Source organism: Scleropages formosus, chromosome 5 (assembly GCF_900964775.1).
Source record: "Scleropages formosus chromosome 5, fSclFor1.1, whole genome shotgun sequence".
NCBI classification, from domain to species: domain Eukaryota; kingdom Metazoa; phylum Chordata; class Actinopteri; order Osteoglossiformes; family Osteoglossidae; genus Scleropages; species Scleropages formosus.
Genome location: NC_041810.1, coordinates 30,400,866 through 30,426,510, shown reverse-complemented (window position 1 = coordinate 30,426,510; position 25,645 = coordinate 30,400,866). Strand labels below are relative to the sequence as shown.

The following is a 25,645-nucleotide window of genomic DNA, read 5'->3' as shown; positions in this document are numbered from 1 at the left end:
CAGTAATGAACAATTCATCTGTGAAATGATAAAATTAACATGATATATATGAGAATTTCTTAATTGATTTTAATTTCTTAATGAATTTCATTATGAAAAAAGGCAGCCTATTGTGTCTCTGTTGCTAAAGTACAGTATAAGTAGGGTAATGTAGTGGTTAGAGCCTTTATACCAAAAAATTGCAGCTCTGAATCCCACTTCCAGCTGTAGTACCCTTGAGCAAGGTACTTACCCCAAATTGCTCTAGTAAAATTACCCAGCTCTATAAATGGGTACACAATTGTAAGCCTGCAATAACTGTGACTTTAACATTGTAAGTTGTTTTGAAGAAAAGTATCAGCTAAATGAATAAATGTGAGTGCAAGGCTGCTACTAATTTGTCCATCCACACATTACTGCCTCTTACAAGTTCAGCTTCCTCTGACTTTTGTCCCAGCCCATCCCGGTATTGAAACTATAGACAATTTCTTGAGGACATTTCAGCAGAAAATTAATTTGGATGACGGAAGACTGATGGCACTGGAGAATCTCGTGGCGACAATCATCGAAAGGAACAAGTAACTACTTCCTCGCCCGTGGGAATGTACGTGAGATACATTTTGTCGCTTTCCTTAAAACCTCTTCTTACATGGATGTTATACAATAGTAAATGCGTTTCATTTCAATGTACAGTTACAGCAATTTTGTATAAATTCAAAAGCAAAACATAACTGGGTTAGTATACGATGTGGAATTTCGATGTATATTCTATCTATTATCTACGTTCTCCCTACTTTGCAGTTGCAGAGAACTTAACATTTGATGAGAAGACAGCCCATGTAAACCTGAGAACCTCTGATGACAAACCCAAGTCCAATATATTCCTTCGATGAGGACCCCCCGGAGCCCCTGAGGAGAAACGAGAGGAAGCATTTGCCAACATCCTGGCATCGCAGAGCTTCAGGGAAGGCCGCCACTACTGGGAATTGGAGGTAAAGGATGCTGTGTGCTGGTCTGTGGGTGTGATGGAACAGGGGTGGGTGCAGCAGGGTACCATGCGTCCATTTGGTGAGGACAGGCTCTCATGGGGACTGCAGCTGGATGGCGGTGCCCTGGTGACCCTTCACGCCGATGAGACTTACATGGTCCAAAGAGAAGGACTTGAGCGACTCGCCGTGTTTCTGCAAGGGGCAGCTCCACTTTTACAACGTTTACAGTGGACAAGCCCTGCATGTCTTCTATACCAAGTTCTGAAATCTTTTATATCCTGCCTTCAGCATTGGGAAGCAAGAAGCGAAGAGCAAAGGCAAGAAAAAAAAAGATTCAGCAACTGGTCCTCTGTGACCTTGTGCCTCAGAATTTCAGCCAACCGCTTAGGAACGGCACTAAAATCCAGAATCAGAGTCTGGAAGAGCTTCCAGTTATACGGATGCCACACAACACGTTGAACAGTTCTCAGTGAGCAATGACTTTGCTTTGTTCATGCAACAAGATTCTTAGCCTCAAATGTGTGGGCTGCTCATTTTTTGCAACATATTTAGGAAACAGAATTGTATTACCAGGCACCCGTTACGTTTTTTCTATATATTTAAATGGGTGAATGACTGTAGGGAGTTTGAAGCAGTGTATCAAGCACTGTATGTCACCTTGGACAAAGTACTTAAATACTTACTTTAGATACGTAAAAAATAATTATTGTACATTGAATTGGAGAAAATTCTCTAATTAATGTAGTGTAACTGATTAGTAAATCCATCCATTGTCAATAACTGCTTGTCCATGTTGGGTCGCTGTGGTCCCGAATCTATCCCAGAGAAAGAGGGTGCACTCTGGATGGGACACCAGTCCATCACAGGGCAACGAACCCATGCCCAGAAATCACAGTTCTACCCACTGAGCCACCATGCCTCCGATGAACACCCTCTCTTCATAGGGAAATCCAAGACCAGTTCCATTTCTTTGGATTAAAGGAATGAAACAAGTCCTTCAGAGATAAAATACACGTAAATATATAGTTTCCTCTTCAAAATGCAATATTTATTAATTCGGTATTAACTTTATACAGCGGTTTTTTAAACATTGCAGTATACATCTAAAAAAAAGTATTCTTTACATCCGAGTCATCTGATGCCAAATTTTGACTAGTGCTGTAAAACTATGCAATGAGGACTTGCGCAGCAGTGATCATTTTTAAACGACATGGTACCATTATTCATGGCCATTTCGGAGGAGTTTTTCATGTAGATGAGCCAGATGAACTGTCGGGGAGAAAACCCGTCCCAAAACATGTGCTATACAGGCTTTATAAAATGAAAGAGACCATTACAAAGAACTTTGGACTGAACACCACAACAATGGAGTCTGCATAGAAATATCACTACTTCATGTTCCCCCTTTTCATATATATCACCATTTTTCTTGGTATCATTTCACTACCCTGTGCCACGTGTAGTAATATGAGTATAACTCCTATCTCACGAGGAAGAAAGAAGCAGGTAGTCCAGTGGGGATGAAAAACACTGCAGCGAAGGCGCCAAACCAAAGAGACGGTCAAAATCCATTCTCACAAAGGTGAAGTAGGTGTTTATACACTGATCTATTCTCACCTCTCCCAAAGTGCAAACAGGAACATCTCAGAGAATCTGTAAAACCAGCAACTGAAGCATACCAGAAACTGAATATCCTCATTTTAATTTTAAGATATGACTTGTTTTGGAGGGGCGAACAGATGAAGCATGGTAATAAACGTTCATGAAATATTTCTGTCTCTCCCCAATTCCTCATTTGGGCAAACCCTCGTCAGCATTTTAATAATTTCAAGTAGTGCAATATATCTGAGTGGTGAACTAAACTTAAAAAAAAAATGGGGTTGTTTAGATGTCTGAAAATTTTATAGGTTCAATACCGTATTTGCTCTTCCGAGACCTGTGGGCCTTTAAAGCTTTGACAGATGTAAGCATTTGTTAGTTCGCATATTTCGTAACCAGCGTAACTGTAATTTACTGTCCTGAATGAAAGAATAAAAGAATGAAAGGGACGCATGCATAGTATGAGGGTCATACTGGAATTAAAAATGTCTGGCTTTGTGTTCTCTGTAATGATGCAAGGAATAGAGAGGAGGAGGAAAAAAGTCTTTGCAGATTTTCGATACTGCCCAGCATGCATTGCCGGATAATTTTGCATAATGCAGCTGCAATGTGAAGCATGCTGGCAGCAACACCTCCCAGCTCATGCCATCTGCAGTGACTCTTTGGAGATCCACGGGCACCTGGGCTCATTGTCTTGGGTCATCGGCGTCAGCGCTGTCATCATCTGAGACCTGCTCAGGAGGGATGGCCCGTGTTTGGCTGGCACGAATACTGATGACGTGAGGGCAGGAGGATACGTAGTTGGTGATGCCTGAGAGGGTCACGCCCGTCCCGTCCAGATTCACCTGGTTCAGGTGCATCTGACGCAGAAACTTCAGACCTGACAGAAGAAAGCAAAAACACCACTTACTGCTGTGGTTTCAACGCCCTTGGTTCTATGTCATGATCATCACGATTCCTCAGATGGTTCTGACATTTGGTTCGGATCACCAAGGGTGGAAAAAGTCCTGTTACATGAAATCTACCAAAAAGATGGATGAAGAAGCACCACATATTTCTGCTTTACTTCTAACATAAAGGTTATTTAAGCGTATAAAGTAACCGGTGACACGCTTACACCGTGACATCAAAATACTCAAACTTGTGCTGGAACGATGAGAACCTAAGGATCCTTTCTAGAGGTGCCGCAAAGGAGATGCTGTGCGTAGCGACGTTTCGGCATTATCAGAGATTTACTCACCATGATCTGTGATGCGGGTTCGACTCAGGTTCAGCTTCAGCAGCTGGGGGCAATGCAGCAGGCCTCGCCGGATCACGTTGTCTCCCACCCGGGTGCTTGCCAGGCCTAGGACCTGAAGGACATACACATACCTTGTAAACATGGTAAGAACTCTCTGCGAGCATGTTAAAATGTTTTTTCACGCGACATGCCTCCATCTTCACAAGAGATAACTTGACCCTGCTGAACCACTGTACATTCTTTTTTGCGCCACTCAACATATAGGACTGACTGTAATGCTAACATTAATTATTTACAGTGGGTGGACAAAATATAGGGCAGCCACTGCCAGCAGCTTCTACAAAGTAAGTAAATAAATAAATAGAAATACTGTAATTGTATTATTGTTGTAATAAATATAAAATCAAAGAGCTTCCCTTGTATAATTTAGAAATCATCAATACTACCCACTGCACCATCGAACCACACAGGAACAAGAGAAAAAACTAAGGAAATAACTAATGTAAATGGTAAGGGGGGGGGGGGGGGAAGGGATTAAAATAAATTATGCTGAAAATTATAAAATCTCCTCATCTTCTTCCTCCGCTTGAAAATTATAAAATAAAATAGTTTATTTTGAGAATAGTTTAATTAGATTTTATGTGTTTTAACGGGAGGGACTGCATGTTTCGGGGTAAAATACGGTAACACTGCAAGCGGATTCTCAGGAACGACGTGCACTCGTGACATGTGAAACGTCTACATGTCAGTCACGAAAATAACGTGAGGATCGGCACGTTCGGGTGCGAGTTTTGAAAGGTTCAAAAGCTACGCTCATTCCGGCTCAATGCTACAATGGGCCCAGAGTCAAAAATCACTATGGTAAATTCCAGAGAAGGAACAAGAGGAACAGCAGCTGCAAGTTAAAGTTAACTGAAAGGGATGGACCCTGGGTGTCAAACGTATGACCCCGCGGGCCAAATATTTGTCTGGCCCACGTGATAAGTGGCTGGGGATTTTGGTCCGCCTAAATACTGTAAATAACACACCAATGATGAAAATGAATAACTAACCAATCTTACAATGTTTTCCCGAGAACCTGGACAATCCCGGTATAACTTATGAATTGCCTTTGGTCAATTGCCGTAATCAGAATTTTTCACTTCTCTGGAAATAGCCTGGAAATGCATTTTTTATACATATTACGGTCAAGGTGTTCCAAAGTAAAAAAAAAAAAAAAAAAAAAAAACCCCACACCAAGCTGGACAGTGGCTCCTCGGTTAAATGACAAACTTTTTTTGGATATAAACATCTTTCCTCAATTATTTATTCACCCCTCAAAAGCATGTTTTTTATTTATCTGTTTTATAAAAATTTTACTCGTTGCAGAGTGCTTTGTGGTTGACAACCCATGGGTTTTAGTGGAAAGTGAGCTCAGCGGGCTGTGTCGGTACCTGCAGGTGTGGCAGACAGATGACGCAGGCAGCGACGCCTCGGCTAGTGACACCGGTGCGGTCCAGACACAGCTCCAGAAGCTCCTGCAAGCTGCGGAGGGCTGGGAGCCCCTCATCAGTCACAAGTGTGTTACTGAGAGAAAGTTTCTTCAGCCTGCGGAGCAGAAGCAAATGTCGGCATCTCGAAAGCCACAGTCACGTGTGTCAAAGTGATGTGAATTTCTACGCTTAATGACTCGTTGCGGACCTCTTGCCATGATTTGTGTACGACTATTTTATTTACTTTATTGTTTTGCTTTGCAGGTTTATTATTGGGACAGCTGGTAGTACAGTGGTTAGAGATACTGCTGTTGGATCTAAGAGTTGCAGGTTTGATCCCCATGTCCAGCTGTAGTACCCTTGAGTAAAGTACTTATCCTAAACACTGCTCCAATAAAATTACCCCACTGTATAAATGGGTATATAATTGTAAGTAAACACTAAGTTGCTTTGGAGAAAAGCATCACCTAAATGAATCAATGTACAGGTGGTCCCCGACTTAAGATTTTTGCGACAGCGATAGACATTTGGCGGAAACCATATTTTGAATTTTGATTTTCTTCCTGGGCGAGCGATATCTGGTGCGATATTGTCTCGTGATGCTGGACAACGGCAGTGATCCGCATCTCCCAGTCTGTCACGCGGAGGTGTGTATTAGGTGTATTGCATGCATTTTCAATTTAGGGAATTTTTAACTTGGGGAGGGCGTAGCGGGTTTGGTCGGGTCCCGCTCTCTGGTGTGTGTGGCGTTCGAGTCCTGCTTGGGGTGCCTTGCGACGGACTGGCATCCCGTCCTGGGCGTGTCCCCTCCCCCTCCAGCCTTGCGCCTTCTGTTACCGAGTTAGGCTCCGGCTCGCCGCGACCCCACTTGGGATAAACCGTTTCAGACGGTGTGTGCGAGTGAGATATTTCCGACTTACGATGGGTTTTGCGGAACGTAACCCCATCGTAAGTCGGGGACCACCTGTAATTGTATACCTCAAAAGGTTACTAACCAATGAAATTCATTACAAGTAGAAACCAAATTGGTCCACTTGCATTTATGTAGGTTACTCTTGGCTGTGGTTCGAAGGATTCTAGATAAAATACTAGTGGAAGATAGGCACCTGATCATTTTGCCAAGGTGGGCTATGCCCTTGTCTGTGACTTGGGTGTAGTCTGTCAGGTCGAGCTCTGACAGCAGCAATAGCCTCGACAGGAAGGCCAGCCCACTATCTGTGACCGAGTGCCGTCCTGGTAGGGTCAGGTGGGTGAGCCTGAGGCCTGAGGGCACGGGCACAAAGAGGCAGCGTCACACACAAAGAAAACCCATGCAAACATAGAGCAAATTCAGGTAGAAAGCCTATTGTGAATGATAACATTTTGACATTTCAACAAAAGGAGGCAGGTTCCAAAGAAAAGGAACTGCCCTTATAGATGTTTTTTTTTTTTTTTTTTTACATACTATTGTGAATGTAATGCTTTCCTTTTGCTGTAGAAGAGATTGTTAGTTTCACTGCTTGTATGGTTCCCACTCAGTCTGTGTTGAGTTTGCGTGTTCTCCCCGTGTCTGTGTGGGTTTCCTCTGGGTGCTCTGGTTTCCTCCCACAGTCCAAAGACATGCTGTTCAGGTTCCCCCATAGTGTGTGAGTGACAGAGGCAGTGTGTTCCACTAATGTATGGATGAGTAACCCAGTGTAAATAGTGTATCTAGCAGTGTAAGTCACCATGGTGAATAAGGTGTGTGGCCTGATAACACTACATAGAGTTCACTGTAAGTTGCTCTGGAGAAAAGTATCTAATAAATATGTGAAAATGAGACCAGCAGAGGTAGGTGTCAGGGGCTCTGTGGCTTAATCAGCTATGTAGTTGTTGGGGGAATTTGGTGTTAGAGGCTGGTCCTTAAGGGTGGCGGTGAAGGATCTGTCTGAGAAGACAAGTCAGGGGTTATGGTTGAGAAGAGAACAGGGTAGTTGGGGTTACAGGTAGGAAGGAGGTGTGTAGGGCTTGGTAAAATTAATGGCAGGTGGTTAATGGGAGGCAGCTGGTGGTAAGGAAGATGGTGTGGTCTTGTTGACTGGGTTGGTTTTAAGTTTGTGGAGTGGTGCTTTTATTGGTGTGTATGGGGTTATTGGGGATGGTTTAAGTTTGTGCATTTGCAGGTATATATGAAGGTGTGGTATTGTTAATTTGGGCAGTTGAGTTTGTGGGGTTTTTTTTTTTTTTTTTTGCTTGCATTTGTTGAGGGTAAAGGGAATCTAATGTGTGTAGAGGAGAGTGGGTCTGGGATGCCAGACTGCATTATTGGTTGTGCCTTCCAGAGGTGTTGTGGGCCTAATTCAACGAAGCTCCGAAGAAGGGAGACGTCCACTTTACAACCTCAATGAAATATTCGTGTTGGCAGCCTGTGGTTGACGTGGTGGCTGGGAGAGGAAATCAAGTTGCCTGGTCGTGAGTCATGGAGATGTATGATGACAATGGCGGATGTTTTTTCTCTGTGGCTTCATGTTTGGACTGGGTCCTTGTGTACAGTCGTTGTAATATACACATCAACATCTTGTCCTGTGTGTCTCGAATGAATATACCCAGACAGATGGACTCATCATGTTGATAAGACAGCCCCTTTCAATACCCAAAAGAAGCCATACGGCTCATGGTGGAAGGTACTCTACCATATAGAGTACTGAGCAGCACTTGTGACTTCACTGACTTTTGGACCTGGTACTAGTAGCCTAACCTGCAGTAGAACAAAATCCCACCACTATAACTGCATTAGGATGCTTTGGTTAGTCAGTTACATGTCTGGTAGCCAATGCATTAACTTCTGTTTCCTAATCTAAAGTCATAGTCAATGTTGTAGGAGATCCAGTGGATGACCATGTCTCTAATCAAAATCTGAATGGGATGCTTATTCGTAAGGTCCCAATGTCTCTCTTCTGGATTAAATTTGTTGTGCAGACCAGCATCTTTAACTTTCTACCATGGTAACCCAAGCTTTAGTGAGTGTCAAGAGATCATCTTATGTTTGAGCATTTTCTGCTTGCACCTTTCCCCCTCACTTGTTCTGTGTGTGATGAAATAGACATCCTGCTAGTGGCTTCTATGTCCATAAAATCCTCACAAAGTGGCCAAATAGCTCAGGATTATGGCGAAAGACTGAAGTCTTCGGAGAAATGCTACGTTAGGGGGAAAAATCTTTCCTCAAAATGCAAGCGAGTTCCTTGTAAGAGAAACGAAGCTGCACACCCTGAAGGCCTCGTCTTCAAGGTCTGCAGCACTTGATTTAGAATTTCAGATGAAAGCCTCAAATCCAATCTGCTTGATGTAGGTTGTTTGGTCACCTTCCGTTGTGAATGGTCCGCTGGTTAATCTTTAACGTTTAAGGATCACATTAAGGAAATGGCCTTCCTTGGTCCTGCATGTTAAACTAGCTGGGGTTTTCACCTGCAGGACCCACCTTCTCAGTTACAGGAAAACTCTTGAGGTGTGGCAGAAAGCCTACGTGAGGCAAATCACCTGAGATAATCTGAAGCGCTTGGTTGCCATCAGTAACGGCGATGCCACCCAAACCAAGGGCACACAGTGTGGGGTGGGTTGCCAGACACTCCAAGGACTTCTCTGTCACGGTTGTCCCATCCAGGTATAGCGTCTGCAGGCAACTCAGCCTTGCCACTGCTGACACATCGCTCACCTGGGGGTTGCATGGGGGGGGGGGGTAGAAAGTTAGAGAAGGCGGGTCACTCAAACTGAGCTGGAGGCTGAGGGGGATCACCTTAGAGGGGACCCCAGTCCATTGCAGAGTAGCCACACACACACACACACACACACACACACACACACACACACACACACACACACACACACACACACACACAGATCAGGGATCAAACCCACATTTTCCTGCCACCACCATCCACTCAATATTAACTCTCCCACAATCGAAGTGAGATGGGGGGGAAAAAAAAATACTGTGCTTCAGGTGACATGGGGGGGGGGCAGGTGCACCTTGGTGTGTTTCACGCTGAGCAGTCGCAGCTGTGGCACGAAGCTGGGCAGCGCCTCAAGAGTCGCCTCCGTCACAGATGTCTGGTTTAGGCTGAGCTGGACGAGCGACGAGGGTGCCAACTGCAGGTACAGCACCATGCCCACGTCACTCACTTTGGTCTGGTCCAAGGACAAGGAGGAAAGCACCTTCAAACCTGGCGACAGGGGTCAAAGTAAGTGGGTTACCTTATACACGTCCATCATACGTGCCCCCTGCTCAAGTCAAGGTGATGCACTTCACTGGTAAATTAATACAGAAGTCTTTTGACTGGCCTCACACTGCAAGTCATATAATGGTTTAATGGTAAAGAAATATGAAACAAATTCTTTCCAGAGGGTCTCTGTGTTCTGGCAGTAGTATATATTGCCCTTAAGACCCTCTATAGCAATTTATCAAAAAAGTTCAGAGTAGGAGTTAGAACAAGTACAATTTACTTTTCATCAATATTTCAGTATACAGTTACCAAGACTACACAATTAGGATGGATTAGCAATTTTATGTAAAATAACCTATATATCTGAGTAGAGATGCTCCAGTAAACCCATCATCAGTGGAAAAAGAATACAGTACCACACTTGCATCACAGACCTGGGCTATCCTACCTTAAATGTGCTCAGAACACTTACCATAGCCTACAGCTGGGCAAATTTAAACAGGAGACACATGGGCGGTCAGTACACATGATGGGATGCAAAAACGCTAAATTAAAAAAAAATGCTTTCAACAAAGTATCGCTTGTTTACGCTCGTTGGCATGATCCCGAGCGTGGCTGAGCGGATGCTGCAGCTCACTCCCGTTGGGATGGAGTATCATCGCAAATGCGGGAATGGACAAATTCAAAATTCGAGGTACGGATTCTACCGAACACGTATCGCTATCGTAAGTCAAACCATTGTAAGCAAGGGGCATCTGTACAACTGACCTATGCTGCTTGTTTTCAAGGGTTGCTGGAAACGTACCCAGGTACATTACATTGCAGGTAAGGTGCTATTCTGTACCTTTAATGTGCTGTAGGCAGGAGTCTGTGAGCATGGTACAGGAGGCCAGGTTCAGGTGCTGGAGCTTCTGCAGGCTGCTGAGCACAGAGAGGCCAGAATCTGAAAGAAGAGAAACAGTTGACCGCACCTTCAACTGACTCGCACTGATGTAACGCACGTTATACTTTTAAACATCGTATTCAAAATTGTACATGACTTTGGTTCCGTTCATTTCATGGGAAAGTTTCACGCAAAATCGTAGCCCGACTTTTAAACTTTAATCTTACTATAACACCGACTCGCTGTAAGACTCAAATGACCAAAACAAAAGTGACCAAAGGATATCCAAATTTGGGATGTTCATAATGATTTACATAATTTATTATAATTTACATAATCTTTATGCCTTTTAAATGGCACATTATTAAACACATTGCTTATATACAAGGTCCTTTCTAGTTTTTTCTAAAAGATGCATTTATCAAAAGGAACCCAATTTACCTGTTACACAGTAAAAGTTTACTAAATCGATGCATAATTAAATACAGCAACGTTCTCCTTGTCTATAACCTGTTACTTTCAGTGTTCCTTAACCAAAACCCCCCATTTAGGCAGCAGATGAGGAGAAGCCCATATCAACTTGAGGACCAACAGACATAAGGCACCTGTGATGAGAGGTGAGTTGACCAGGCTGAGGTTCTTCAGGGCTGGAAAGGCCCTCAGCTGCCGCAGCATTTCATTGGTGGAATACGGGTAGCTGTTGAGGACAAACTTCTGCAAGGGACAGCCGAAGAAGAGCTCGAGGGTGCGGGGCCGCAGCAGCCTTTCGCGAGACATGTGGTTGAGCAGGAGCTCGACCAGCTCCGGAGTCAGACACGCAAGACTGCTGCTGTACTGCATGCTGGGTGCTGCGAGACATGAGGAGCGTAAGAGTCAGGCAGCACAATTCAACTGACCCTTGGACCTACAAGTGACCACAATGACCCTGATTGGATTATGAACACGTGCGCCTGGAAGTTGTGTGAAAATGTAATTGGTAATACACTCAACATCCACTCAATGGACACAGCTCATTCCGTGAAAGGTGTCTGTTGGGTGAATCTCCATTAAGTTGATGCTATTTCTGAGAACAATTCAGGCTAAGTATCTTAGGAAGGGTAAGAATACTACAGCAGGAAGGGGGTTCAAGGTGTGGACCTTCTTATTTCAAGAAGCCCACTTGATGATCATAAACAGAATTTAATATAAAAAATGTTTTTACCTTTTAACCATAAAAGAACAGTTGGGGGGGGGGGACTCACTGGGTGAGGTGGTGAGAGGTAGAAGGAAAGGAGTCACGTTTGCATTAAATGTCAAAGGAGATCATCAAAGGCCAAAATGAGCTGGAATTGTATTCGGCTGGGTTTGGATCGTCTTGATCTTCATGATGAGGCGATCTGCCCTGGACTTTTGATTTAGTTATGTGTTCATCATCACTAGCTGCAATGTACTTCGTGACACTGTGCCCAGTAAATCGGAGAACTGTCATTTGGTATTTCGTATCTTAAAACGTATATTTCCACTACATTGATCGTTGATGTTCGCTAAGTGGAGGTTGAGTGCATAGGGGCTGACCTGGTGAACTTTTGAACGCATTTTACACAAGGAACAGAAAAAGAGAACTTCTGGGCAAAAAAAAGTTCATACAAGTCATTTAATCTGGGCTGGGACATAGTTCCATGAGAGCTAACCACTGATCATTTTATTTAAACCGCAAAGTGGGTAAAAAAGAAAGCTGCATCAACTTTCTGTGGTAAATGTGACAGTAATGTGGTGATGATCTCTGACCTGTCATCAAGGCGACAGTAGCACGGGTGGCCATTGTGCAGAGCGAGGGCACAGTTGGCATCTTAAAGGGTCTTTTGGGTGGGGATGGGTGGCCTGCGGTGGCCAGTGACTCCTCCTGGAGAGCAGCTCTCTGGAGGCGATCAACCGCAGCTTGACCGGCTGCCCTTGGAACCAGTCTTCTACCCTGGGGATCTCCTTCATCCCCCAGGGGTCCTTCACTAACAGAATCACACAGGTGTCAGCAACATGTTATGCTATGACCCAAGACCCCATTGCAGTGCTCCCAATGTTAAGCCTACTGGAACCTGCACCATTTCAGCAGTATTTGTAAAACACACCTTCCACGGAGGGATCCAGGATCGATCTTTTAAAGAAAGCATCTTGTACAAACCCTGTGGAGCTCAAACAGTTGTGGGATCAGCATGTGGAACACGTAGCCAAATGCTAACATCCTAGTGTTAAGTAGCTGCAGGAGGAGGAGCCACATTAGTACATGAGCTCCAGCATGGGCTTGAAAGGACTTTTTTTTTTTTTTTTTGTACACTAACCCAAGTCTGTTGCCTTGGTCTGGCCAGTGGTGCCGACCCTCCGCTACCCCACGGGCTCGGTTTTCGGGAAAAAAGGGCAGCCGAGGTAGACCTGTTGGGGGATAATTGAATATCACCCTTCGTGTTGTCATCATCATCGGGCTCAAAAAAGGACATTTGTACAGTTAGAGGTAAGGCAAGAAATGCAGCAGTTTTTAGTTTTATAATTCTTTTTTTTTTTTAAAGAATGACACAAAAGCAATGTGTTCAAAAGTCCATGTTTTTTTTCAGGCAAAGTTTTGTATGAAAACTAAATTAGTAGCACAATGGACCTTTTTGAAATTTTGCTGTCCCGATATCTATCTTTGTGTTAACTCTGAGGATCCAGGAAGGTAATCTTCTTTACATTTAACAGATAAATCAGAACAAAAAAATGTGACTAATAATGTTATTCAAGTCCATCCTACAAAGGGGCGCGGTGGCACAGTGGGTTGGACCGGGTCCTGCTCTCCAGCAGGTCTGGGGTTCGAGTCCTGCTTGGGGTGCCTTGAGATGGACTGGCGTCCCGTCCTGGGTGTGTCCCCTCCCCCTCCGGCCTTGCGCCCTGTGTTACCAGGTTAGGCTCCGGCTCCCCATGACCCCGTAGGGGACAAGCGGTTTTAGACTGTGTGTGTAAGTCCATCCCCTAACACTACAGTTACAATGTCATCTTCTAGGAATGGAGTATGGATTGTATGGTGAAAACACAGTATATGCAAGAGTTTAAAAAGAAAGAAAGGACAAAGGATGAAGTCAAATACCAGGAATGATGAAAGGTGGGTCCACATTTTCTTGCTCTGCTGGCTCGTCCTCGTCCTCCTCCTCCTCACTGGAGCTGGAACCCTGCTCTTCACCACCTGCAACTAGTTTTTGCCCCCGTCCTGTTGGCAAGAAAAGCGGTAACTGGCATTAGTCAAAAGTTTTATAATGGGTTTATTATAGTATCGCCAGAGACTCCAACAAAGCAAAAGCGAACAAGGGCTCTTCCCACTGAAAGACAAGAGCTGTCCTCGCTCGAATGCATTCCATAGCTAATGTTTCAGTCCAAGGAGAAATCAATGGTAACCATTTAGAAAAACTGATGTTTTCCTTTACTGACAATGTCTGTGCTATGTCTTTATCCTGAACAGTTACCTTATTTCTGGCTCTTATCTCGTTCTGTTTTCCTATGAAGTGACAAGTATTATTTTTTTGTTAAATTATACAATGATACATCAGTGTAGACAGTTTTATTTCAAATGGGCCAAAAATCTAAATATCTAAAATGAAAAGATATCTATTTACACAGCTGGATATATTCACATTCAGAAATTAAACACACCGGGCAGTACGAAAAGACGAAGTCATCCCTGATCTTACTATAACGGACACACGGTGCTCGGATGGAATTTTGATTTAATTCTGACCAGGCATCAATTCTTATTTTTTCTAGGAGTACGGGAACTTGTGAAATGTCAGTGGAATACCGGAACAATTAAGGAGCAAACAATATTCTCAGATGGGTACATTTCTGAAATCAAACATCCTTTGCCCTTAACATTCTATGTTAACACTAACCCAAATTGTCAGTTTCTACTTCTGTACACAGGGGGGTATTTCTAGATCAACTAATAGGGAGTCAGCTGGTAGTGTAGTGGCTTGAGCTGCTTCCTGGACCCAAAAGTCGCAGGTTCGAATCCCACCTTCAGCTGTAGAACCCTTGAGCAAGGTACTTACCCTAAATTGCTCCAGTAAAATTACCCCTCTAAATAATCCTTTAGTCCTCACTATATCAAATATATTGAACAACAGCGTGAAAAAAGAGTATGTACCTCATTTCCACATAATTATAAGGTGGGGAATTATACAGTTTTAAGCATGGTAAACTCAATGTGAGGGTTTGCTGCCATTTTTCAACAACACTATAAGGAATATTTCAAAGAAAGTTTCTGTCTGACTTAAGAAGCAGAACTAAGTTTAGTATCAACCAAAAAAATCCCATAAAATGTTGTAGCGATAATGTTCGTTTTATATGGCGATAATGCTAGTCAATGCAGGTGGCACAGCAAGTAGTGCTGCGTGGGTTTGATCCCTGCTCAGTCTGTGTGGAGTTTGCATGTTCTCCCCATGTCTGCATGGGTTTCCTCCGAGTGCTCTGGTTTCCTCCCACAGTCCAAAGACATGCTGTTCAGGTTTGCCCATAGTGTGTGAGTGACAGAGAGTGTGTGTGTGTGTTCCACTGGTGTATGGATGAGTGATCCAGTGTAAGTAGTGTGTCTAGCAGTGTAAGTCACCACGGTGAATAAGGTGTGTGGGCTGATAACACTACATAGAGTTCAGTGGAAATCGCTTTGGAGAAAAGCGTCCGCTAAATTAATTAATGTAAGACCATTAAAGCTGTTCATCTTTTGCAGAAACCCCTTCTTTAAAAAGTCCTGAAACTTTGCTGCAAATCTCTATTTCAACCGACCTTGATAACAAAAGTCACTGTGAAATGTCACAGAAATGCGATTCCTAGAAAAATCACTGTCATTTACCCCAGTTATGAGAAGGTCCAGAGAAGGGAGGGTCCACTCCAGGAATACCAGCATTAGCCACAGCCTCCTCCCACAGCTGGCGGGGAAGAGGAGGAGGAGGCAGTGATGGCTCCTCCTCCACCGGGTCACCTTCCGGAAGGGGCAACCCGTTGGGGGATGGTGCTGCATCCCTACCCCACTGGAGACGACCCTCCGGGTTGGGCAATTCCGGGGACGTTTCGGGGGGTGTCGTCTGGATGCAGAGGGCAGCGTTGGGGGTAAGGCCCAATGAACGCAGTGAACAGGAAAGGTCTGCCTCGCTGAAGCGCTTGCGGGGAAATCCCTGGAGAAGGGCGAAGGAGGACAGGGACGGGTGGCGCCCCGAGATATGTTCCATCACGCTTTGTAGCGGGGCATCCGCCGGAAAGCGCTCTCGCATGGACTCCCCAGAGGGCAGCCGGATCTGCCCCATCCGCCCAAAAGGAGAAGGGAAAGGAGAGATACAGAACACGGTAAAGTTTCACGTTCTCTACAGTAAACTGGTTGGATGGACTTGCATTAAATTAAAATACAACCACATGTAGCTGTAGGACTGAGTCGCTGGGCTGTTTTTCGCAAATCATGCATTTGGAGGCGGGTAATACCGTATTACATTTACTATGCTGTTTGTGCTTAAACTTCGGGGGAAATCGTACTTTTTAGACTAATTCTTTGCAACGATACTTTTACTAATACTCAAGCACGTTGGTAAAGAATTAAATATACTTTTACAGTGTCGCATCTCACTAGTCTTGTTACTTTAGAATTTTTTTTTTTTTTTTTTGCATTTGATCTTTAAATTTTTCCCACTTTGAAAATAACCAAGTTGCTTTTATCAAACTAAAAGCAGCATCTCATCAGTGTTTGCCACCTTCTCCATCTATCCTCTAAAGCTCTGCATAATAAGGCCACAGTTTAATATTGAGTTTTATCGCACCTTATTAACAACCATGTCCGGACGGACAGGGGGGAATTCATGGAAGAACTTTGTGGAAAAAATAATTTTTTGGAGGTTTTTCCCACATTGTAAAAGTTGAATTTTATACGAGTTAGTGTGAAGAGTATAAATTGTCCTTTTCTTACCAGGGTTAGTCGCTTCCATAAGTATATAGTTCAGCGATTTTAGAAAATAAGATTTAATTCTATTTATGAGATTTAATTGGCAGAAAAAAAAGTTACTTAAAGGAGTAGAATGTTATATTAATGCTGCCAATATTGCCAGTGGTTCAGAACACTGAAAAGCACAATTTGAAGAACAACAACAAACCGACACTTTTTCAATTTTAGTTTTTTGGATGAGTTTTTATAGCAGCTTGTTTTAGCCATAATACTTTTACTGGTTTTGATTACCCACCTCTACATACATTTACTGTAGTCACTCCCATTGCACGCAGGTAGGTAAAGAAGTCTTAACCAGGGTTACCATGAGGATGCAGTGGTTATCCACGCTGGTCTGCACCCTGCCCCCGAGTCTCTGCGCTGTGGAAGATGAGCCGGAGCTCTGACTGCTCGCCTGAGACTTCTCCTGAAGGCTCCGCCGATCCTCCGCGATTCGTTTCAGTACCAGCTCCCGCTCCTGGGGGGGGCAGAGAGCCGCCACATGACACCAAGACATTTCTTTGCATTCATTCAGCTGAAACTTTCCTCTAAAGTGATGCGCTACTCACGTTATACAAGTGAGTAATTCTTACCAGACCCATTTACGTAAGCACCTTGCTCAGGGGCTCTATGATGGTACGTGTGAATCGAACCTGCAACCTTCAGATCTGAAGGCTGCAGCTCTAATCACTGCGCTACCTGACTACAGTCACCTCACACCTAGAAGTATTAGACCCAGTTGCCATCAGCAGAACGCTGATTAATTCCAGGGCAATGATGTTCCTTATATACCGAGCTGCTTGAAAGTGTGTGAACCCTGTTGAGATGCTCATTTATTTCAATATTTAATAGAAAAACAATGTATAAAATGAGTAAAATACAATGATTTACACCCGATTCTACTTAGCTAGTTGGTTAAACCAATACAACTTGGGCTTCCCTTATTTTTACACCTGCGCTACTTGCGTGTTTCTACTACACACATGATTTCCTCTAAAGTAACATGGAATTGGTCATTACACACATTGTCACATGAGAAACACCGATTCTCATTAAATAACCATTTGGTGGTAAAACGAAAGGACATGGGTTCATGAACTTTCAAGCAGCGCTGTAAGGTCGGATTTGAATAGTAATCTTGGCAGTAGAGACGAGAACTTGAAATCAAATGGGTTTGTCACCTGGACCAAAAACATGCGGACTTTTAACGTAGCTTAAAGAGAAAGGAGAGGCCACCTGCTTCTTCTGTCTCTTCTCGGCCCGCGCCTCCTGCGCCACGCGCTGTCTCTGCTGCTCCTCAAAGTTGCTCCTGTCCTGCTTGATGCGAGACCCCAGGGGAAGGGGGTCTGCCGCAGGAGTGGAAAGCGATGGGACACCTGGGGAGAGGAGGGAAGAGCAGCGCCTTCAAACACACATCGCAAAAGCTGGAAAATAATTAAATGAACAGAATTAACAAACCGATTGAGGCACCCAAAAAAAAAAAAAAAAAAAAAAAAAAAAAAAAAAGCGGGGGTATATGGCTTCACAAATAACTAACCAACCTTCAGTCCAAGGCAAATAATTGTGAATAGAGTCCAGTCCATTTTCGGAAGACGTTTCAATCAGCTCTAATTTCAACTTGAAAAACCTGGTGAGGTCACATGCTCTTTAAATTCTGTTTTTAATTGTGAGCTAAAGTGGAGCAAGGAAACAAGACTTTTCTTGCTCTCCACAACAAAGGCTTTAAACATCTGATCGAAACACTAAATTTCTAGACGGAACAAATCGCCTCCTAGTGTCAGATCGGTCTTTTCAGTTTAAGGGTTAGGATCTTTTTAATTCCCTTTGCAAGACAAATTAAGTCTTCAGTGTATCCCTTTAGATGAGGGGGGGAAAAGTTTAATCACTTTTTTTAAAATTACTTTCCATGTGGGAAGCAATTCTTTTACATGGAAAATTGCCATGCCAGCTGCTTAAAAAAAAAAGTTGGCAACTAAAGCGTATTTGTATGAAAATATGCCCTTGCAGGTTTACCATTTACACTTTAAGGAAATATACACACACACATACATACACACATTTTCAGAACCGCTTGTCCCATACGGGGTCACGGGGAACCGGAGCCTACCCGGTAACACAGGGCGTAAGGCCAGAGGGGGAGGGGACACACCCAGGACGGGACGCCAGTCCATCGCAAGGCACCCCAAGCGGGACTCGAACCCCAGACCCACGGGAGAGCAGGACTGCGGTCCAACCCACTGCGCCACCGTACCCCCTACTTTAAGGAAATAATTAAGATGAATTTATGTGCCTCAGTTCAGGTCTCAACTACTAGGTGAAAAATTCAATGGGACAGAAGCGTGGGAGGTGCATGGATGTTTTCCCAAATTTTAAGGATCATTTTTCTTTTTTTCCCCCCAAAGTAAAACAATAAATTTCTGAGTTTATGAAGCTGTTTCCACAAATTCTTACCTTTTCCAGAGTCTTCGTGGTCTGGCTGCACTTGCATGCTGCTGGGTGTCTCCTGGTGTTTCGGAGGGTTGAAAGCAGAGAACGCGGTCTCTCCAGCTTGTGGGGAATGCTTGACTAGTTTGTGCCGAGGACTCCCCCCTTGAAGAAGCCTGAAAATAAATTGGGGTTTAAACTGGGTTCTGAAGTCACACATATTTGCTATTCAATCTCAGAGAAAAATAAAAGGATCTCCACACGCTAGTTATTCGAGTTACAAACACTCGAGTTACGAATTTTGGAACATAGAAACATTTGCCAGTTTATTTACTTTTTATCGCATTGTGATGACTTAATACAGCTAAGAAATGTAAAAATTAAAAGTATGACAGTATCTCTATGTAATATAGTTGTATCCAAGACTTTTTCAGAACCTTACCCCTAAACAGAGCCACATCTGTTTTACTAAGCTTTTACTGGCAGTGGAGATGATAAATTAAGTTCAAATTTGCTCAAAACTAATGTACATTTGACGGTTAATAATGAACATCTGAAAGTGTTAGTGTAGTTTGATTATAGCTTTTTTTTTTTAAAGAATCTAAACCATTAATAACTGGAGGAGCATATATTATTAATTTTTAACTGCCTGCGGCTTACTAGTGAAAGTGACTTTGGAGTTACGAACAAATCAAGTTACCAACAGACTTCCAGTCCCAACTGTATTCAGTGTACAGACAGGTGTTTTTAATGTGAAACGTCAAAGTCATTTTGGCGACACACATTAAGGTCTCCAAGATAAGGTCATTTTATCTATGTTAGAGTTTTTTTTTTTTTTTTTAAACTGATGCAGGCTTAAAACTTACATCTAAATAGTTATACAAAAGCATCTTTGCCTTTCTTTAAGATATCTGCTGAGAAATTAAAATTTATTTTTTTTTCTTTTAAAACATGTAACCTTGCAGTAAAAATACTGATTTTAAAAAGATGTGTAGCACTTAAATTGTCCAGAATGCTTGCCGTTCTTTGCTTTCAACCGCTGCACTTAACTAAAATGACAGTCAATCCCTGTATGTATGTGAACGATCGCTTTCTTCACAAGTCATATATATAGTATATATTCACAGATGCTGAACTGCAAGACTAATTTAAGCAAGTAAAGTGGATGGAGTGAAAACCAACACACAGTGGCCTTCCAGTGAAATTATTTGTAAAGTTCTTTGAAAAATTTAAAAAAAAAAAAAAAGCTATGATATATATTATAAGAGGAGGGGACAGCTGGTAGTGTACTGGCAAGAGCCTTTGAACCCACTGGTTTGATTCCCACCTCCAGTTGTAGTACCCTTGAGCAAGGCACACACACACAGGCCAAAGCTGCTTGTCCTAAGTGGGCCAGAGCCTAACCCGGCAACACAGGGTGCAAGAATGGAGGGGACACACCCAGGATGGGAAACCAGTCCATCACAAGGCACCCCAAGCAGGACTTGAACCCCAGACCAACCAGAGAGCAGGACCTGGTCCAACCCACTGTGCCACTGCACCCTCAAGTAAGGTACTTACCCTAAATTGCACCAGTAAAAAATATAAAAAAAAAAAAAATTACCAACCTGTATAAATGGGTAAATACTGTAATTTTAAGTAACTTAACACTGTAAATCACTTTGGAGAAAAGTGTCAGATAAATGTAAATAATACCCTAGCGGTACACTATCAGTGCCCGTTTTCTCAAGCTATACCACAATGAAGACATAACAATGAGGATGATTCTTCATGGTGGTAAGGACTTACCATTCTGTGGCCTCTGGCACAGAGAAGTGTCCTGCCTGTATCGCTGTCTGAATCTGTGCTTCGCTGAAGCCCATCTCACAGAGTGTGTGGAAGAACTCCCCAATGGTCTGCAACATGCAAACATCATGTCAATCACCAAGTGTGAAACACTAGGCATGTTTGGAGGCCATTAAATGTAACATGCAGTGGCTACGAACACAGGCTCATAAACAAAATTCATTAAAGATACATGTTTTTGGACTGTGGGAGGAAACAGGAGCACCAGCAGGACACCCACGTGAACACGGAAAGGACATGCTAACTTCATGTAGACATAAAGTCACAGTGCGGGAGTATGAGGCACCAGTGCTACCTGCTGCACCACAACACCCCTATCAGTCAAAGTCTCTTGAATAAACAGATGGTCACATTTTTTCATTTTAATAATTATACACCACTCATGGTTTTCACAGTAATGGAGAGTGGAAATGGTTTACTATTGGAAACCAGAGCACACAGTGTAGTGGTTAAAGCTGCTGCCTTCAGATCCAAAAGTTACAGGTTTGAATCCCACCCCCAGCTGTAGTACTCTTGAGCAAGGTACGAACCATATGTTACTCCAGTAGAAATTACCCAGCTATATTAACGGGTAAATAATTGCAAGTTGCTTTGGAGAAAAGTATCAGCTAAATGAATAAATACAAACCCCCCCCCCCCCATGTCAGATTTGAACCTAACCCAAACTTGTCCCACCTAGAAACTCCCTTCTTTCAATTAAAGATCAAAAGTATATTTTTGCTGGTGTTCTGAAGAATTGCAAGAGGTCATACTACTAGTTCCCTCATCTGGCATAAAAATTTAGCACAGTAAAAAAAGTGAGTGCTCCTTGATTTAGTTATAAATTACCTTCAACCAATGGAAAGTGACTAGACTTAACGAACCACAGCAGTGAAAGTCAACATCAATTACATACGCAAGCTGTTGTGTGTGTGTGTGTGTGTGTATATATATATATATATATATATATATATATATGTGTGTATATATAATTTATTTTTTTTTTCCCATTTGCATGGCAGACAGCTTTAAAAAAGCAACAGTAGACCCCCCCGCCAAGGAGGAAAAGCAGGGGAGATGTGGACATAAGTTACTCCGCAAAGAATTGTGAGGTCAGAGATGAGTGTATCAACAACAGCGCTTCCCTCGGAGATCTCGCTACAATGTAGCGCTTTAGCGCAGTCGTGGGCTGATAGCGAAAGTGCGCGTCCGTTGCTGTAGTGGATAATAAAAGTGCGCGTGCCCGAGCTATGATTTTTTTTTTTTTTTTTTTTGGAAACAAAGTGTCCGTTCATTTACAGTCACACAGTGGCGGCACCGCGTGACTGCGCGGACACAAAGTGAAAGTAGAAACTCCGTGCGCCGCTCATCATTGATCGCGCGCTTTCGAAGGCCGTTTTCTTTTCCATCGCGAGCTGCAACCGTCATTCAGCGTCCGCGGATTTACGCAGCAGGGAGCCTTTAAATACGCAGTATGCCGCTCAAGCGTTCGCTGGCGCGTGCTGCAGGAAGCAGAGCGAGGCGCGCGCAATCTCGCCGCGAGGACACGGGGAATGACGGAGCGACGGTCGCGGCAGGGACACGCTGACGTTGTCCTCTCTCACTTAGACTAACTTAGAGTCGAGCCGCACCGTTACGACTAGTAAACACAAACAACAACGACGCGTAAACAGAGCGCACCGTGACCGGGGCGGCACTGACGGCCTACTACTCTGCATCTCCGCTAAGCTATTATTAAACATGTCCGTCGCTTCTGCGCCCACGACTGTTATTTCAACACACTTTTCCCGCACTGGACACACTTCTCACGGCTCACCGAAGAGGGATCCATCGCTGCGCTTTTGGGGTCTTTTGCGTCCTCACTACCAGCTCGAGCTCCCGTGTTTACTTGCGCTCACTGGGTGCCCCGTCGCGGAGGGAGGAGGGCCTAACGAATAATCCCTCGCGCAGCTCCGAGTGCTCCGCCGGTGACGAAATGACTGACAGCTAGCAGGCACCGCCCACACAGTGTCACCTGTCAATCAACGCCCCAAACACGCCCTCTTAAAGGAGCTGCTTTTATTTACTGTGAGACGTGTTTTTTATTTTTATTTTTATTTATTTTTTTTTTTCCGGGTCCAAACACTCAACAAATATTGAATGATACGTTAGAGAACATCATGGATGTTAAATTATTTATTTTTTTTTAGCGTGTCACTGGTTTAAATATTCCACGTGCAGCAGCGTAATTACAACGCAAGTCGCGACAACCGACACTGTTACTCACTGTAGATGTCGCGATTGAACTAAAAATAAAACTCCCCCGCTATGAGGTGCTGCTTTTCCAGGTCAGGGTGGTGGTGGTCCGGATCCCGTCCCGGAAGCACAGCGTTCAAGCGTGAGTGAGGAAGACCTAGACGTGAGTGCAGTCCATTGCATAGACGCCACACACACAGAGTATCTATTGGTGTATTTTATGCCCGTGTTAAAAATATATGTAAGCTGCAGACAGTGCTAGTGATTCAAAACCTTAAAGTCTGCTTTAACTTAATTTCATTAAACTTTGTGATTTTCCACAAAATTGCGGAAATTTTTATTTTTTTGAAAAGTAGACATGCATTGGCCGGGAATCGAACCCGGGCCTCCCGCGTGGCAGGCGAGAATTCTACCACTGAACCACCAATGCATAGGAGTTAGTTAGGAACAAATGAATAATCTGTACCGTGTTGTGTCTTTGCATGGCGGGGGGGGAATATATAACAAAAATTTCTTCAAGGCCTTGTACTCCCGAAACTATATTCTGTACTCAGCTTAGCAGTGTCAACAAATTCACAATAATGAACATGAACGTTCGGTCAGTGCATCTTCACCACGAACTGAGCTGCTACGGACCCGCACGCACACATACAGGGGAACGCACGGACGCGCGCGCGGGGCAACCACTTTTCATTTTTTTGTCTCCTCAGTTTTTTTTTTTTTTTTTTTGTGGTGCTTCTTGTGCTTTTTTTTATAAACTTTGATATTCATAAACTTCAGACATTTTCTTCCTTGAATCGACTTCTAATATTTCCTCTGAGAAACAGTGTGGGTAGCAGGATGAGGGTTGTGATCCCAAAGAACACATTTTCTCCTAAGTTGTTTGTGGCACATTTCACTGCCTCAACATCATCATGTTCCACCTCATCCCAAAGATCCTCTGTTCCCTTCAGAGCTGGCTGTGTGCGTAGACTATTAGAGTACAGTACTGTAAAGGCATTTCCATGTTTGTGGAACCATCATGAGATGATGTGTGCTGGAAGTTCCGGGAAGTTCTGAAAGGCCATACAGGCCGTGGTGGAACACAACAACAGTGTTTTGGTACTTTGTGGTTTTCGTGTTCAGTTGGCGCTGAAAAACCTAAGCTGTGCCAAGAAAACTTTCCCCACATCATGATACTTCCGCCACCCATTTGTTCTGTTGACTCTAGGCAGGATGGGTCTATGGAATCACCCTCTTGATGCCAAACTCTGTCCAAGCCGTCAACATGTCACAGCAAAAATGAAAATTTATCAGATCAGGTAACGTTTTTTTCACCAGTTTCGGTGATCATGTGCCCACTGTAACCTCATCTTATTTGTTGATAGGAGTGTAACGCAACCTGGCCTTGTGCTGCTCTAGCACATCCACGTCAAGGCTGCATAACTTATATCTTCAGAGATGCCTTACTGCACAACACGGTTGTACTGAGCTCTTGTTTTTGCAGTCATGATCTACGTGTTAGGTGTACCAAGTCCTTGGACCTCTCACGTTGACAAGGTGTTTTCGGCCTCACCATTTCATTGATTACACCATTATCAGGAAACTCGACACAACGTAGTCTGCAAACATCCCGGTAGTACGGCTGCTTCTGATACACAAGAACCGGAGTGTCTGACACCTTCAATGACACCGTGTTGAAAGTCATTTAGATAACACGTCCATTGTCTGTCTACTGTTTATTGAAACAATAACAGGACCTCTTGATTCGGTTTGCACCACAACTATGTCGACTCATACTGTAACAGCACAACCTTGTGAAGCTGCCAGGTTGCTTCTGCTGCACCGTGTCATAAAAGAAATTAATGCACTACATCAGGACAAGCCTCCTGGAATACTTGCACTTTCTGTTAAGAATTTATATGTCCAATTTGTTATATAGTGGCTCCTCTATGAAACCCACCTCAGGAACATCGCAGTTGTCTAATAAGTTGTTTGAACCTTTTTGAGTGAGTCGGTTTCTTAAATATCTTTAGCTTTTATTGTCTCTGTAAGGTGACATCTTTTTTTTTTTTTTTTTTTGTGGCTGAAATCTTGCAATACTTGCATAAGACACATTTTTCTACTTTATTTTTTTCTCAATATTTTAGGTGTCACAGGACATCTTCTAAACCCTTAGAAACTGCAGTAAAATTCATAAATGTTGAGTAACATTGTGATCATCTGGAAAAAAAACCATTTGCTTCTTCTTCGAGGTCCTCAAGGTTGACTCCTTTTGTTCTGTTGTGCTGTGATTCTCGACCAGTGGAGATGATTCATATGGATTGTCGAATGTTTTCTTTGTTTCTTTATCTCATGTATTTGTTTTTCTTGCCTTATGCCTGTGTTAAAGCGCTCTGTGTCAGCTCTATAAAAATAAATTGAATTGAATTGATAGACTGGCAGAGGGGGTGCGGTGGCGCAGTGGGTTGAACCACAGTCCTGCTCTCCGGTGGGTCTGGGGTTTGAGCCCCGCTTGGGGTGCCTTGCGATGGACTGGCGTCCCGTCCTGGGTGTGTCCCCTCTCCCTCTGGCCTTACGCCCTGTGTTACCGGGTAGGCTCTGGTTCCCCATAGTGGGGCACGGTGGCGCAGTGGGTTGGACCGCAGTCCTGCTGTCCGGTGGATCTGGGGTTCGAGTCCTGCTTGGGGTGCCTTGTGAGGGACTGGCGTCCCGTCCTGGGTGTGTCCCCTCCCCCTCTGGCCTTACGCCCTGTGTTGCCGGGTAGGCTCCGGTCCCCCGTGACCCCGTATGGGACAAGCGGTTCTGAAAATGTGTGTGTGATAGACTGGCAATTTAGAGCAGGACAGGACAGGTTGTGACCCGGTAAGGCTGCCAC

The 25,645-nt window shown here is 43.8% G+C and overlaps 1 protein-coding gene and 1 non-coding gene across 2 annotated transcripts; both read right to left on the bottom strand.

Moving 5' to 3' along the window:
- Positions 1-1,602: 1,602 nt before the first annotated feature.
- On the bottom strand, positions 1,603-22,515 carry LOC108942405 (uncharacterized). The gene is made up of 17 exons (XM_018765761.2): positions 22,370-22,515; positions 20,518-20,624; positions 18,757-18,905; positions 17,542-17,681; positions 16,631-16,783; positions 15,190-15,631; positions 13,435-13,554; positions 12,656-12,746; positions 12,108-12,325; positions 10,946-11,188; positions 10,302-10,400; positions 9,264-9,457; positions 8,775-8,949; positions 6,386-6,542; positions 5,241-5,394; positions 3,808-3,919; positions 1,603-3,447 (listed from the first exon to the last, which is right to left on the bottom strand). Exons 1-17 carry the CDS (start codon positions 22,382-22,384, stop codon positions 3,254-3,256), a joined length of 2,763 nt encoding a protein of 920 aa, XP_018621277.1. The 5' UTR covers positions 22,385-22,515; the 3' UTR covers positions 1,603-3,253.
- Positions 22,516-23,147: 632 nt separating this feature from the next.
- On the bottom strand, positions 23,148-23,218 carry trnag-gcc (transfer RNA glycine (anticodon GCC)). Its single transcript has one exon. It is a non-coding gene; the product is annotated as a tRNA-Gly (tRNA).
- Between the last annotated feature and the right edge of the window lie 2,427 nt (positions 23,219-25,645).

What these genes read in the sequence shown, in the direction of transcription:
- LOC108942405 (XM_018765761.2), bottom strand. An exon ending in CTGCCTACAGCACATTAAAG is followed by an intron (nt 9,458 to 10,301) that starts GTACAGAATAGC and finishes CCCTGTCGCCAG; the next exon opens with GTTTGAAGGTGCTTTCCTCC. An exon ending in TCAGCGTGAAACACACCAAG is followed by an intron (nt 8,950 to 9,263) that starts GTGCACCTGCCC and finishes TGCAACCCCCAG; the next exon opens with GTGAGCGATGTGTCAGCAGT.